At 63.7% G+C, this 16,078-nt stretch overlaps 1 protein-coding gene across 19 annotated transcripts in view; it reads right to left on the reverse strand.

The window, feature by feature from the left end:
- TCF3 (transcription factor 3) overlaps positions 1-8,807 on the reverse strand; it is a 30,458-nt gene extending 21,651 nt beyond the window's left edge. For 18 of the 19 annotated variants that reach the window (XM_032846950.1, XM_032846944.1, XM_032846947.1 and 15 more), the window contains exons 1-2: positions 6,900-7,221; positions 3,843-3,915 (exon numbers count right to left, since the gene is read on the reverse strand). In XM_032846950.1, coding sequence (XP_032702841.1) covers positions 3,843-3,915; positions 6,900-6,971 — 145 coding nt within the window. In that variant the 5' untranslated portion in view covers positions 6,972-7,221. Of the gene's footprint in view, positions 1-3,842; positions 3,916-6,899; positions 7,222-8,679 lie in introns of those variants that run through there. The other variant, XM_032846943.1, reaches the window with a different exon arrangement.
- Positions 8,808-16,078: the final 7,271 nt, after the last annotated feature.

The following is a 16,078-nucleotide window of genomic DNA, read 5'->3' on the forward strand; positions in this document are numbered from 1 at the left end:
GGAACACCGGGTTCTGGCTTCAGGAAACAGTGTGGTGGAGACGGACGGCTCCTCCCAAAGTCAGCTACGCAGTGGACACTGTGACACATCCCTACAGGGTCTGCCTCCAGGGCGGTGGGTGAGACTGCACCCAGACCACAGCCCAGAATCGCAAGTCTGAACGGGTGGGGGGACCCCGTGGAAGGACCGCAGGGGCAGGGGCAGGGGCAGGGGCAGGGGCAGGGGCAGGGGCAGGACAGATCACGCAGCCGCTACCCCTGGGGGGGCCAAGGCAGGAGCAGGCGGGAAGGCGGAGGAGGACAGAACTTCACGGCCATCTGGCACCCCAGGAGGCGCCCTCCACCCCCCCACAAGGCGGATATGGACACAGCCCCGCTGTAACGTGGACGCTCCTTCCCGGCGCTCTCCCCCACGCGCCGCACGCAGCTCTGCCCGGACCCCTCGGCTCCGTTTCGGGCCGCGTTCACACGCACACAGAAATCCCGCGATCTCCCAGCGCTCCGGTTTCTTACTTTGTTCTGATCTTTGGCCCTTTCTTCCTGGTTTTCGGCCCCGTTCTCCCGGGGTACGGCGCGCACTCAAGTGTCTTCTCCTCCGTGTTAGACGTTTCCCCGGGGACCACCAGCCTCTCGCGGACATGGGCGTCTAGCGAGGACGGGTGCCCCCACGAGCCCCGGTTTCGGGCCCGCTCCCAGCCACGCCAACAGCTCAGGGCAGCCCCCCGGAGAGCGCATCGTGCGCACTGGCCGGGAACGGCCGCCCACACGACAGCGACCGCTCCTCCGCCGAGACCCTCGCCCTCCAGCGTGTTCCTCCCATCCCTGCTCTGCACACTGTGCCCTCTGCCGTCTGCCGTCTCTTCCCACGCCCTCCTCGCTCCTCGGCCTCGGGTAACAGGCAGCAGTGGCCCTCGAGAGCCTCCCACCTGTGCCACCGAACGAGCAGCGTCCCGGGACTCCTGGGGGCTCTCCAGAGCGGCCCCAAGGCCAGGATGCCACAAGCAGAAAGACCTGACAGCGTGAACGTGAAATCTAGGAAACGTCAGGACCAACTAAAAACCTCCGTCTTTAGCAAGTCATAAATGAAATCCGGAAACAGCCGCAACACAGATCGCAACAGACGAGCACCTTCCGACGGGAGGAGCCGCGGCAGAGCCATGACCGGGAGCGGCCGGGGCTTACCCGCGACGGTCACAAAGCGCGACAGCAACGATCCTCCGCTTAGTCCCCGCCCTGTGAGGACAAACGACTCCCACGACCCAGGGTCGGTGCCTGGAACGCGGAGCTCGGCGAGAGCGAGACAGTCCGCGGTCAGGACTGGTGCTGCGGTTGCCGGGAGCTCACCGGGCAGCGACGGGAAGACACCGCCGGCACCCGCGACAGGCATCCAGGGAGCCCCGGTCAGCGCGAGGAGCCGACCTCGGAAGGTCCCGCGGTCTCGCGTGGTTTCAGTGTCCTTGACGTTCTCAACTGGACAAAACACCAGAGCTAGAGGACAGTCGGTCAGCGGCCGCTGGGGTGAAGGGCGGCAGGCGGGTGTGATGCGGCGGCAGGCGGGTGTGATGCGGCGGCAGGCAGGGACAGGTCGGCACTTGGACTGTGATCACGGGCTAATGGCGCTCCAGGCGGGAGACAAGCGTGTAGACCCCCCCAACACACAAGCAGACGCGAGCCGTACGGCGCACGGGACACAGAAGATCTGAACCACGTCTGGACGCTACCAAGGTCGGCTCCCAGGCTACGGGCGTGCGGGTCACGGCTGGGGAGGGATGCCCTTGACCTCCTCCTACGGGTCTCTTCCTAGCAATCCAGGACGATTCCAAAGACAACGGTCAACTCCAAAGAGGGGTCAGGAGTGGGGGCTGCATTTGCTCAAGACAGTAACGAAAACTCATCAGAAAAGAGCTCACGGCCAACAAACTTTCAAAAAGGTGTCCACCCACGATGAGCGACCTAAATGCCCCCAGAAACGGCACAGTCCTTGTCACCCGCCCAGTGGGAGCAGACGCGCAACAACCTGCAGCGGAGAAGGCGCTGGGCCAGAGAGGCACGCTCAGGGGACTGACCTCCACGGGACCCCCGCCCGGCCCTGGCTGACTGGGTCGTCGATGGAGTCCCGAGCGGAGGGATTTCGCCCCGAGCGGAGGGATTTCGCCCCGAGCACGCCCTCCGTTCACAGTTCTAATGAGAAAGCTGCAAAGACGACAGTGTCCTCTGCCCGTCCGTGCGTGGCTACGGATGTCCGGTGGCCTCGGACCCCGCGGTCCCTGGCAGACGACACGCCATCACCCGGCTCTGAGCCTCACAGTCTCTGGAGAGCGCACACGGGAAAGCTTCCTCCTCTGGAGCATTCTCCGACTCAGGTGCAAACCAGGAAACCGACGGCGCACACGGCTCCAGGTCCCCCCCCCCCACCGCTGGAGCGGAGGGCCAGGCAGACCCCCCACGCCGCCCACGGAGCCATGGCCCACGCGCAGGGAGCTTGCACGGGGAGAACTGGCTGACTTGGGGACGGGACGGAGACCAGGACGCGTGAGGCCAGCCGGCCCGGAGGACGCACGAGGCTGGCGGGGCCCAGGAGCGCCCGGGAGCCCGCAGGGGAGCTTCCCGGGCCCACCTGCCGAGGACCAGCCCCACCAGGCAGAAGAGGGGGGAAGCAAGCTCAGAGCAGGGAGACCCCACGAAGGGCCAAGCCCAGGCCTGAGACTGCGACCTCACGGCAGGGCCAGGAGGGCTCCTCCTGGACGCACCCACCTCCAGCTTCCGAAGCCCTCAAGGCCGCGGGCTCGCAGAAGCACCTGGCGGGCCGTAGGCACGCGTCCTCTTACAGATGAAGAAACAGGCTCACGGGTCTGCCGCCTGCCGCAGGCGACACAGTGTCTCCTGCCTGGGGTGGCAGTGAGGAGATGCCCTTCAGCTCCGGTCCTTGGGTTCCCGGTCCCATGTCCCCAGCCACGCCAGGCTCGGGTGGCGCTGACGGCTCGAACAGACCTGGGTGAGGAGGCCCCGGCTGCAGACCCAGGACGGGGGCCTCCCAGGCTGGAACGAGCACACCCTGTCCCCATCCCAAGTGATCAGGGCAGGGCCGCAGATGGCACCTCCCCCAGGAGCTGCGGCTTTGACTCGGGGTGCTGGCCCCAAGTGGGCACCGGAGGAGGGAAGACCACCGGGGCAGAGGCCCGGGGGAGACCAGGGAACGCCTGTGCCGTCTCCTCCAAGAAGACCCCCAGGGCCTGGCCCTCTGCCCAAGCCAGACAAAGGGTAGCACCCCAGCGCCTGGGAGGTATTTCTGGGGGAGGCGGCAAGACGGCCTGTGGGGATTTCCAGCTCAGACACAACTCGGTCAGTCTGCGGCTGCTTCCTCAGGCACAGGGGGGCCAGCATGGGGAGGGGAGCGGACATGACACAACGTCCCCCCTTGCGAGGGTGTCTGAGCACCACCCGCCCCTGAAAAACCCCTTCCTTCCCCAGCCAGAACACACTAGATGCCCTGGGGCACTTATAAACGACTCCCAGACAAACCCTTCCATCCCAAATCCCAGAGTCACAGAAAGGCTCCTCCCCCCCCGGGGTAAAAGCCAAGACCCCAAGGCCCTCCAGGACCTTCCTCGCTCCCCCTGCCCTCCCTACCCCCCACTCCCTCTGCTCCTCCTCCAACACGCCAGCACCGGCTCTGCTCCAGGCCCTTGCACAGGCTGTGCCCCTCGCCCTGAACCCCCCGCATGTCTCCACTCAAACAGCACCTCCTCGTAGACGGTCCCCAACCACCTCCGCTTTGTGACTGCCTCCCCCCTGCCCTGCTGCCTGACCAGCCACCCGCTGCCCTGAGCCACAGGATCCTACCTGAGCCTCCAAACTGGGCGCCGGCCAGGGAGGTGGGCCGGCCCTTGCCGTGGGCCGCTGGCAGGGGGAACATCTGTAGGAGAGAGAGAGGAGCATGGGTTCAGCTCTGCCTAGGGAACCATCTCACGGGAGACCCCAGGCAAGAAAAGCAGAGAAGGGGCCACACGGCACGCAAGGGAGCCCAGCCCGCTGCTAGCAGTGCCGCTGAACGGACGGCTCTTGATTTTGGGGACATGAGTGTGATCCACACACCATGTGCAGAACTTACTTAAGTGGTAACACAAAAAACAACTCTGCTGTTTGCAGCCGAGTAGCCGGTGTCAGCACTGGAAACTTTCTACCTAAGCTCAGAAGCCAAACGAGATTTTCCTTAAGTTCCAGCTTTAGAAAACTAAAGTACTGCTCCGGGGACCAGCAGTAAGGGGGACTGTGCACAAGGCCCTCGCCAGGCCAGAATCCCCCCGTCCTGCATGCCCCAGACCCTGAGTGGCAGCATGTGGGGAGGCCGCGCCGCCCAGATGCTGGGATGGGAGGAGGGTGACCTGGGTCAAGTGGCCCCCACGTGCCAGATTCTGTATCCCATGGTTGCCTGGGGACCCTTATCACACCGGCCCCTCAGGAGAAACTGAGGCCCAGAACCCCAGGAAACTGGAGGAACCTGGGAAAGGCAGTGCCCACCCCCCAACAGGTGACTGGGAGGTTGTCCTGGGTGCTGTGTGGGCCACCCCCGCCCCACCCCAGTTTACCCAAACCCACCATGCTAAGTCCCTCAGGATTAAACAGCTTAGCGGCATTAGCCAAGAAAACCCAACACCAACAAACCCTTTTACCGCACAAAACAAAACACATCCGGACCCTACCCCCAGAGTCCAGGTTTAGATTCCGGCTAGGGTGGCTACAATCGGAGCCAGGGGCTCACTGGGAGCTGCTGACACCCCCAGCCCCCACCACCACCCAGCTGAGGACACGGAGCCTGTGGGCGGCACTCCTGGGGCAGCGTCACCAGCTGGGACAGTCCTAGGATAGGGAGCCATGTCCCCACGCCCCATCCTACAGGAGGGAAACACGGGCCACATGCTCACCTGGCCACGGCAGGCCAGGCAGCAGGGGCTCATGGGAGGCGGGGAGCCCGGCAGGAGGCAGGTTCTCACTGGGTCTGCACCCCTGCTTGGGGCGTGGCTGTGCTCGCTCAACTGGCCCAGCCTCCCCAGGGCCCTGTTCTCCCACATGGGGTCCTGGCCCATGGGGGCAGCGGACGCCTGCACCGAGGGAGGGGCTGGCCGAGCCACAACCAGAACCCACTGGACCCCAGGCCTGGGGGTCGGGAACCAAGCCCCTGGGGGTGGGAGGGTTGCATTCCAAGTCTCTGTTTTGTCCCCGCGGGTACCAGGGGCTGTGCTGACGTGGCATCGCCCACAAGGGGCCCTGGCCCTGTCCGTCCCCACACGCCCGCTCACACCCTGCAGCAGCGGCCTGCTCTTCTGCGAGAGGGACCCAGGGCCCTGACCACATGGCACACTGAAAGCCAGTCCTGCACGTGCCCTCCGCGCCCCGACGAGCCTCCTCACCCCCTTGGAGAATTCAGGGCCCAGCAGCCCTTAGCACCGCAGCCAAGCTGTCCCTTGCACTGTCCCGACAGCGGCGTCTCCTGCACAGGAACCTGGCCCCATGAGCACTACCCCTCCTGAGCCCTCCTCAGCCTAAAACCAAGCTGATGAGAAAACAACTGCACCGGGTTTCTCTGGGGCAGGTACGAGGGAGCCGCTAAGGAAGGACGGCAGGGGACGGCCGAGCTCTCAGCACCCCGGGACCAGACCAGGCCTCTCTCCTCGTGACAAGGACGGTGAATGGAAAGGCAGCTCCGGGTGCGCCCTGAGAGAAGACACAGGGCACCTCACCCCTCAGCCTCAATTTCCTCATCTGTGAAATGGGTTGGGAGCTGGGGCGGAGGAGACGGTCGGACGCACCGGAAAGAAGGGAGAGGGGAACGAGGGTTCAAAGCTCTTGGCCAGAAGAGGCGAAGGGGCCCACCCCCCTCCACCCCGGCCCCAGTCTGTTCCAGCTCAGTAGCCCGTGACCTGTCAGTTTAACAAGAAAACAAGTGAGCCGCGCTCTGGGTTACTCAGCCGGGGAAGCAAAAATAAAACGGGGCTTAAAAATGGCTCAGAAATACCAGCGTGGCCCTTCCGGAGCCGGAGCCCTCTGTCCTGCGGCCGTGTTTTTCCACAGGACGGCTAGTGTCGTTTCAGTTTGGGGACTTTTGTTTTCGACAGGCCTCAGTGGTCTGCGCCGCCTCCTGCCAGGGGTGAACTTCAGACTGAAAGCACCCTCCCCCCCAAGCGTTTCGGATCCCAAGAGCGCTTCCTGGCGGAGGAGCCCGAGCAGGACTTGGGGAAGTGTTTGTAGCAGGCTGCAGGCACCCAGAAGACACACGGACCACCACACGCCGGTGGCAGATGAGCCACTGTACAGATGAGCACACTGAGGCCGCCGCTCCCACCCCCGGGCTCGGCTGAGCTGCGTGAGGACCGGGAGCCAGCAGCCTCCCCAGAGCTCTGTCCAGCCAGGCAGGAGCCACGCACTGCAGGGCCCCTGGAGCCACGGGAGGGACAGGGGCAGCTCCCACCCATCTGGAGACGCCCACACTCCCGAGATCTGCCACGGCTTCCTGCCCGGGCCCCCTGGCTCCTGACCACCCGTCGCACTAGCCGCCATGTGGCTGAGTCACTGAGGAGGGGACCCTCACTGGCCACGCTCTCTGCCCCATACCGATCATCTTGGCTCTCGGTGGTTCTTTTTCCTTCCTCCTTCTTACCCCCACGCCAACGCGTAAGCCTGATCACATCCACTCTCCAGATCAGGAGGCCAAGGCCACTGCTGGCCCACAGCCCACGTGCCCCACTGCCCCCCAAATCCTCCAGCCCCTAGCCACCAGGGACCCTTCTAGCCAGCCAAATCTGAGGTCTGGCTCTGGGCTGTTGGGGTATTTCTGGCAGATGCTTCTGCCCCAGGAAGCCTGGAGACGCAGGCCGGCACCCAGGCGGGGCCCCGGCTTACCATGCTGAAGTCCAGGAGATCACTGAGCTCCTTGTCTGTGCCCACGGGCGCCATCCTCTGTGGCTGGTTCATCCTCCAGGACCCACAGGAGGCACCTCAGGCCTAGAGACGGCCCTACAGAGAAGGAGACAAACACACGGGGAGACGGAGAGCAAAGAAGAGATCTGAGTGATGGTGGCAGAGGTGGACAGATGGGGAGTGGGAGAGCCCTTCTTCTAACGGCCCTGAGGGCTTGGGTCTTCCCAGAAGGAGCCCCTTCCTGACCCTGGGGTGGGGGCAGAGCTGCCAGTACTCCCTGCTTTGGGCCCCTAGGGACCTCTCCCCAGAGCCCTCAGGAAGTTTGAACACTTGTGGGGGGAGAGGGGAGAGTCCGCAAATACACATTCCCTAAAGCCCTCCAAGACCACCAAGGAGTCAGATGACAAATTTCAAAGGGGATGCAGGGTGGGAGTGGTCCCTTCCCCAATGCGTCAGAACCCGCCCTTCTCCCCCCCCATCTCTCCTTCCCAACAGCAGCACCCCCAAGCGTGCCACCGTCATGGAGGAGGGAGGGCAGCCCAGGCCCCACCCCACGGGAAATGTCGTGACCCCCGCCCCCCAACAACTGTCCCAGCCTGTTGAAAACCAGGTCGCCCCAAAATTCAAAGCTAAAAACAAGCTCAACGGTCTTCCCGAGTCCCCACGGGAAGGGAGGAGGGCGCCCGGTGCAGGGACCTGCCTACTAAGCTCCCCTCCACCCCTCACCACCTCCCCACGCAAAGAAAACAACCCAGCTCGGACCGCAGAAAAAACCGCCCCCAGCTCGCTTTATTGTCACGATGTATCCGGGAATTATTTTCGAGCAACTTTGAAAACATCCCTCGCCCGCCGCTCCGGGGTGGGCTGGGGTGTCCCCGAAGCACGGCTTCCCCGGCCCGGCCGCAGGCGCTTCCGTTCCCGAGCGCCGGTGGAGGCTCACCTGCCGGGCCCGCCGCCCCCTCCGCCGAAGAGGCGGAGCGCAGCCGGGCGCGCACCCTCCGGCCTGGGCCCCGGGCTCCGCGGCGGCGGCGGCCCCCTCACACGCGGGGGGACCCAGGGTCCAGCCCGAGAAGCCCCCGCTCGCTCGGCCAGCCCGCGGCGGTAGCGGGACGCGGCCGGCCCAGCGCCCCTCCCCCGGCGTGCGTGCGAAGCTGACTTCGTCGGGCCCGAAACCACTTTCTGGCGGGGCGGCTGAGACCGACGCCGGGGCGGTCCGAGGCGTGGGGACGTGGGGCTGTCGCAGGGCTCCGAGGCCGGCGCCCGCCGCGGAAGGAGGGGGAGGCGCTGCGAGCGGCCGCCCCGGCCCCCCCTACCCCCCCGCCCGCCGCGGCCGGTGCAGGCGGCGGCCCAGGAGCCTTTGAAGCCGGCCCGCCGCTGCCGCCGCCCGGGGCCGCGCTAACGCGCAGCAGATGTTCGCGCCCCGGCCCCCCCGCCGGCCGGCCCCAACCTGCGCCCGCAGGCCGCGCCGCCGCACCTTCCCCGCCAGACAAAAGGACGCTCCCCGCCCCCTCCGAACTCGGCGCCCGCGGAGGGGCCCCCGCCCGCGCCCGCGCCCCGCGCCCCGCCCGCCGCGCTGCAAAGTTTCGCCAAGTGCGGCCCGGCGGGCGGGGGGCGCGGAAAGTTGGAGAACAATGACGCCCGAGCCGCGGCGGGGCGCACCCCGGACGGCGCCCCCGCCCCGAGGTCCCGGCCCGCGGCCGCGGGGGGAGGGGGCGGGCGGACTTCGCACAAAGCCGCGGGCGCCGGTGTCCGGCGTGCTCACCTGCTCCGCGCGGCCGGGCCCGCAGCGCGCGGGGGGCGGCGGCATGAACGGCCCCCCCGGACAAAGGGGCGTCGCGCCGGGCCCCCGAGGGTCGCGCGTGGGCGGCGGCGGCGCGTGGCCCGGCCCTCCCCCTGCGGCCCGCCCCGCGGGGCCCGTGCGCGGCCGGGGCGCTGGCTGAGGCGGCGTTTGCGGAGCTCGCGCTGCCCGCCGCCAGCGTCGCTGGGCTCGGTCCTGCCCGCTACGCCCGCGGCCGCCGCCGCTGCCTCATCTTCCTGCGGCGGGAGACATGTTCCGCCCCCCGCCCCGCGCGCCGCCCCGCCCCCGACAGGCCCCGCCCCGCGCTCCGCCCCGCCCGGCACCGCCGCGGATCCCTCCGCCGCCTCCCGCTCGCGAACCGCGCGGTTCGTCTAGCTGCGCGCCCGCGGGAAGCGGCGCGGGCCTCGTGGGAACTGGGGCCTGGGAGCAGGGGGCGCCGGCTAAGGGCGCGGGGAGGGGGCCGGGACTATCTTCCAGCGCGGAGGCGCACGCGGATTGGCAACGCACTGGTGACGCAAGAAGGCATGCACCGTGAGACGGGAAGATAAGGCTGGACAGCGGTGGCCAATCGAAGGGTGCGACAGTTTGATTGGCGTGACCGGCGGCCATTCGCGATGCGGCCCCGCCCCCTCCCCGCCTCTTCCGCGAGGTTCAGAGAAGAAAGAGGTGGGACTCTCGGGGCGTAAGTCCCCGAGAAGCGATGGGGGAGGGCTTTGCGGTTTTATTGTCAGGTGTGCGGGCCCGCCCGCGCGGCCTCTCGGAGGAGGTCGAGTCTCAGTTCCTGGGGCTGGCCCCGGTGCTGGGTCTTGAGAGCGGGCATGTGCGCCTTTGCTGGCAGCGCGGAAGCCGGCGCTGTTTCAGGGTCCGAGAGGCCCACGCGCAGCTCGCCCTGTGCCTCTGACTTGCTGGTGCTTTCTCCTACCCGAGTCTCGGCGTGCTCCCCCCCAGTCTGGACCTGCGCCTGGGCAGGGCTGAGGCAGGACCCAGCTTTCTGATGGTCCATGGTCTGTTTCCTTCGACGTCCGACATTCTTCCCACATCCAAGGGCTCCTCGAACCGCACAGAAGGGAATAATCGAATTACAAACGAAGGAACCGAAAATACCGGAATCTTAGGGCGCCTGGGGGGCTCAGTCACAGAAGGGAATAATCGAATTACAAACGAAGGAACCGAAAATACCGGAATCTTAGGGCGCCTGGGGGGCTCAGTCGCTTAGGCCTCTGCCTTCGGCTCAGGTCATGGTCCCCGGGATCCTGGGATCGAGCCCCGCATCGGGCTCGCTGCTCGGCGGGGACTCTCCTCCTTCTCCCTCTGTCTCTGCCTCTGCTCATTCTCTCTCTCTCTCTCTCAAATCAATAAAATCTGGGGGAAAAAAGAGAGAAGAGAGAAAGAAGGAAAATACCACCATCTTTCTTGGTTTCCTGTGTCCCCAGAAAGCCACCCTCCCTTCCAGGCCTGGGAAGAGGCCACCATCTTCCTGACACACTAGACTCTGGCCACCAGGTTCTCTTGGTGTTTTAGAACCTGCCTGGCTCATTCTCACCTCCAGGCTGTTGTCCTTGCTGTGCCCTCTGCCTGGAATGCTTTTCCACTCATACCTGGAAACTCCAAATCACCCTAGTTCAGTGCTACCCCCAACCCAGGAAGCAAAGTGGTGGTCCAGGGTGAGGAGTGAGTGAAGAAGACTAAAGAGATGCCAGAGGGCTGCAGGCCTCCCAACGAAGGCACAAGCCCCCCCTGCTGCACCCAGAGTAGGCTGACCCTCACCCTGACCCTTTCTGCCTCAGAGAATTCCCCTGTGTTGCACGCCTGGAGAGCAGGTGTGGGTCTTGGGGCCTGGGTTCGAATTCCTCATTCCTTCCTGCCTCACTGTGGCCTCTTGCAAATTCTTGACACCCTCCGGGCCTCAGTTTCTGCGTCGAGAACACGAAGGCACAGCGATGGCTACAGAGTGGGTGCCCATGGCTTGAGCCTTCCTCGCTCAGCCTCTCCCCACTGATGGACTCGTGTCCCGGGCAGCACAAAGGCCCGTTCAGTCCCCTGCCGTTCCCTGTGGCCCAACCTTGACACTACAGGTCTAGACCTGCTCCAGCTTCCCCCCAACCTGGGGAGGTTTCTCAAGGAGCAGGCTGGGGCCCAGGCCTCTCGGGGCCCCCAGCCTCACGCAGACTGTGTAAACAGCAGCTCTGGGGCCACTGTGCCTAAAGAGGCCTCCACAAACTCACGGACCGCACGGCTATTGACTACCAGCTGTGTGCCTCGCTCGGTGCAGGACACTGGGCCAGTGGCATCTGTGACCCGCCCCGTGTCTGCCCTCCAGATGGGCCATCAGAGGCCCCCCCCCTTTGGCTCTACAGGTGACTCTTTGCATCCATACATTTGGCTATCAGGTCCCCATGACCGAGAGATTAGACCCATTGTACAGATGAAGAAACTGAGGCTTAGAAAGGCCCTCTCTGGGTCCAGGGCGCCCCAGGGCTCACACCTGCCAGGAGGACCTCCTGGCACCCACAGGTCACCACTGTCCTCCCTGGGGAGGCCCAGCCTGGACTGAGTCACTGGGTGGAGCCGCCCGTGGGGGCCCCCGCATGCCTGTCACCTCTGCCCAGCCCCGAGGGTTGGGTGAGCCCCACAAGGCCCTGGCATGGGGACAGACCGCCAGTGGCAGGTGCCAGGGGCCCCTTGAGGCCGGCCTACAGCCCGCCCACCCCCACCTGCCTGCTTGCCTGTGGCCTTTGTTCTCCTCTGGGTGCTGCCTGCCGGCTTGGCCTGGGCAGGCAGGAGCCCGAGTCTGACTCCCCCACTTGCTTCCTCTTTCCACACAAGCCACACCTGAGCCCTGGGCCTGGGTTGGGGACCCCATGTGCAGGAGAAAACCCCATTTTTGGTTGGAACGACGAATGCCAAGAACAGATTCTCGCCAGTGGTGGTGGTGATGGGGGGAGATGAGGGACAGAACACAGACGAGGGGCAGGGGGGACAGAAGCTTCCGGAAGACACAGTAGGTGTGCAGGCCAGGGTTGTCCGCGCAGAGAGGATGTAACGGAATCTAGGATCCTAGGGCCGTCTCCTGACATCTGTTTCCATTTGTCTCCAAAATGGGAATGTTCCCTTGGGGTGTGAGCGAGGCCCCCCTCCACAACACGCACTGCTCCTCCCTGCGTTTCATAAGCCCTGGTGGGCGGGGCACATCTCCCTCCAGCCAGACCCCGGCTGGGACATTTCCCTGTCCCCAGTGGCGCCTCTGGAGCTGGGGGCTTCTTGGTCCCTGCGGCCCCCACGGAGGGGCCTGACCCAGACCCGCACGCTCACTGGGGTGTTGGGGCTCATTTGTTCATTCCTTCATTCACTTTCCCTGGCTTCTGGGAGCGAGGGTTCTCGAGGGCCTGCTGCTCGGGCCTAGGGCCGGTGGGTCGTGCTGGATACGGGACGCGGAGGGGGAAAGGGCTGCTGCCTCGCCGGTGGGAGGCAGGACGGAAGCGGCAGCCGTGCCACCAGCCCCTCAGGCCGGGCTTGTCTGGCCCTCGCAGCTCTAAGCACGAGGAAGGGGACCTGGCGGTGCCTGACCCCTGCCCATCCAGCCCAGCCGTGTCCCGAGGAGCCAGGGGGCCCGGAGAGCTGGGAACCGGGCTGAGAGCAGCCAGCACCCCACCCTTGTGCCCCCATTGCCGGGCACCAGACAAAGAGGCAGAAGGGCTCTGAATGTGCTCTCGCAGGACCCGGGCCTCGGTGGGTGCGGCCCCGGGGCAGGGACACTGGGTGTGACCAGAGGATGAGAAAAGCCGGGGGGGAAGTGCGGGGACAGAGCTCGGGAGGTGGGTCTGCGCATGCTGTACCTGGTGTACTTAAGGGGACTTTGAGGCACGAGGCCTAAACCCAGGGAAGTGGAAGGGAAAGGAGCCAAGTAGGGGGGGGGGGGGGGGGGGGGGGTGGGGTCTCAGCAGCGCGAGCACCAGGGAGCCCTGGCAGGGACTTGAGCAGGAGAGGGGTGTGGTCCATATGGCTGCTGTGCAGAGGAGTGTTGGGGGGGGCGTGGAAATAGATATTAGGGGGAGAGGAGGGCTGGCCCCAGGGGACGAGGAGTGCGTGGACTGGGGATCGGTTTGAGGGGGACCGGGGGCTTGCGAGGGGTGCGGGCATGAGCAGACAGCCACCCGTCAGGGCTGGGTATGGGGCTGGGGGGGCTGGGGGCAGTAACAGTGGTGCCCTTCTCCCAGCAGGGACGTCTTAGGGCTGGGGCAGGAATGAGCGGCCCACAGAAGGGCCCTTTCCTGCCCAGACCCTGCAGGACAGAGCCAGCCCTGGCCGGACAGTCGAGCACCAGGGGGCGGCAAGTGGGCAGGTGAAGTCCTGACCCGGGCCGAACCCTGACCCTGGACTGAACCCCGTGCCCGGGCCTAGCTCCCAGCTATGGACTGAACCTCTTTCCACCTGGGCCCCCCACTTGCCTTGTGCCCGGCCACCCACAGGACCAGCGCCACCTGCCGAGGGCGGCCCTTCCCCCTCCTGGCCCAGTGCCTGTAGCTCCTGACTCAGGGGCCCCCAGGGCCCGTCCCGCCACATTCCCGGGTGGCCTGTGCAAACACAGGGTGCCTCCCCAGCAGCCCCCATGGCATTGTGTGCCCTAGTTCCCGGAGTGGGGGTTGTGGGTGGGGGACAGGGAGCCCGGCCGGGTACCCGCCACCTGCCCACGCACCCACCCACGGGGCATCCTCACTGACCTGTGCCTGTGGCGCCCGGGACGCTTCTGCCGACCTCACCACACCAAGGGCAATCCTCGTCTCCTGGCGTTGTTCGCGCCCCCGAGCTTCGCAAATGAGCCAGTGCAAATCACCCCCACTGCTCCAGTGGGGAAACTGAGTCTCGGGACCCCGCCCCATCCCCCTTCCTACTGCTCCTTAAACACCTTTGCCCTGGCCGTGTGCCTGGCTATCACTTCCTCACCCTTCGTTAGTTCTCAGCTCGGGGGCCACCTCCTCCAGAAAGCCTCCCTGGTCCCCAGAGCTCGCCAGATGCTCCCCAAGTCTTGGAGCCTCTCTTGCTTTCTACAGTTTCCGGTTACCCCACTGTTCACCAGCTCAGGCCCCCCAAGGGCAGGGAGTGGGCTTTTCTTACTCTATGAGGCGTGGTACGCAGCAGGTGCCCAGAGGCTGGGTGGGTGGCAGTGAAGACAGAGGCAGCTTGGTGCTGAGGGCTCCTGGTTCTTAAGGCCAGGTTTGGGGGCCTGAGAGATGGGATCTTGGGGAAGAAACGAGCAGGAACCACTGGGCCTGCCTTGCCAGCAGAACTGGGTTCAAATCGTAGTTCCACCATCTTGTGACTATACTCCTCGGGCAGAGGCTGCCCCCTCAGGCCTTAGTGTCCCCTCCGAAAATCAGGGTTGGGGCTGGCCATCTTCCCTGCGCCTGTCATATTGGATCTCACTTTGGCCCTGGGAGGTGGGGACCATTATAAGGCCCATTTTGCAGATGGAGAAACTAAGGCTTAGAGGGAAACACTGATCTGACCAAAGTGACATTAAGGGTTCAATGCCCAGGACTGGCCTAGGGAGAGTGTCTGGGTGGGTGTTTACTCCTGTTCATCTTTTTTTAAAGATTTTATTTATTTATTTGACACACACAGAGAGAAATCACAAGTAGGTGGAGAGGCAGGCAGAGAGTGGGGGGGGAAGCAGGCTCTCCGCTGAGCAGAGAGCCCGAATCGGGGCTCAATTCCAGGACCCTGAGATCATGACCTGAGCTGAAGACAGAGGCTTAACCCACTGAGCCACCCAGGTGCCCACTCCTGTTCTTTTTAAGATTTTGTTTATTGGACAGAGAGAGAGAGATCACAAGTAAGCAGAGAGGCAGAGAGAGAGAGAGGAAAGCAGGCTCCCCGCTGAGCAGAGAGCCCAATGCGGGGCTCGATTACAGGAGCCTGAGATCATGACTGGAGCCGAAGGCAGAGGCTTAACCCACTGAGCCCCCCAGGAGCCCTGTTTACTCCTGTTCTATGGGAGGGGCAGGTCAGTGGGGTCACCAGGGCGCTGGCTTTGTGCCTGGTTCGGTGACATAGTTTGTTATGCCCAGTGTCCCCTGCGATCTTCCCACCAGCTCAGAGTGGGGGGCCGTGACTGGCCCCATTTTGCTGAAGAGAACACTGAGGCCCCCCAAAATGCCCGACTGCATATTTATAGAGAAAATGAAAAGGTTATAAACGCAGGTCATCCAAGAGGCCCAGGGAGGGAGGCAGCCCCTGGTTCTTCCTCTCTGGGGTGACATCCAGCCCTTTCTGGGTTCCCAGGCACCTGGGCCCAGGTCTGGCCCCTACTTGCCCTTGTGCAAGGAGTTTTCAAATGGCTGGCAGGGAGTGTGTGAGGCGGGATCATGGGTGGGAAGTGCTTGGACTCATCTGAGCTCCCTAGAATTGGAGGTATCTCCAAAAAGGCAGGCGTTGTATACCCTTTCCATCCCCTCGTCCTCTTCAGGGGCGGAAAAGGCACAAAGGTCAAGACATATAAAAAGAAAAATCTTCATATGGGACTATATAAGAACACAACACTTCTGAATTAAACAGACACACAGAGGAGGTTAGACAACAGAAAGTATTGGCAACATAGTAACAGAAAGATGTATAGCCTCCATATGCAAAGAGTTCCTACATATCAATGACAAAAATAACCATACAGAAAACCAGGCAAAGAAATGAACATCAGCTCATACAAGAAGAAATAAGAATGGCAGTTAAAGGGACCGAGAAAAAGAAACTTGAAGTCACTCCTGATGAAAGAAATGCAAATACGCCAAGAAGAAAACACTCACTGACCTCACAGTTGGCAAAATGGTAAAAGACTGGCCATATTGGGGCGCCTGGGTGGCTCAGTGGGTTAAAGCCTCTGCCTTCAGCTCAGGTCATGATCCCAGGGATCTGGGATTGAGCCGGGCATCGGACCCTGCTCGGCAGGGAGCCTGCTTCTTCCTCTCTCTCTGCCTCTCTGCCTGCTTGTGATCTCTGTCTGTCAAATAAATAAATAAAATCTTTAAAAAATTAAAAAAAAAAAAGGCCGGCCATATTCTGTGGTGATGGAAAGGGGTGTGGGGGTCCACTGGAAGGTATGTATTCCAATAAAGAAAATCTACTACATCCCTTTGAACTTCCCCTCCAATTCCAGTCCTAACACTGATAAACCCAATAACAATCATAGCATCTGCAGGAACATTGAAACAACCCATGCCCAGCAAAAGGGGTCACACAAGCAGATGACACCACCATCTTAGGAGGAATGCTGTCCCCCTTACAGTGAAGGGGGTCTGCATGCATATTCTGAGCAAGAAAGAAGTTGTGGGCGGATCACCGGAGAAAATACAAGTTTGAAACCCACGGC

This window comes from Lontra canadensis, unplaced genomic scaffold (assembly GCF_010015895.1).
Source record: "Lontra canadensis isolate GAN:19392208 unplaced genomic scaffold, GSC_riverotter_1.0 scaffold184, whole genome shotgun sequence".
Taxonomy (NCBI): Eukaryota; Metazoa; Chordata; class Mammalia; order Carnivora; family Mustelidae; genus Lontra; species Lontra canadensis.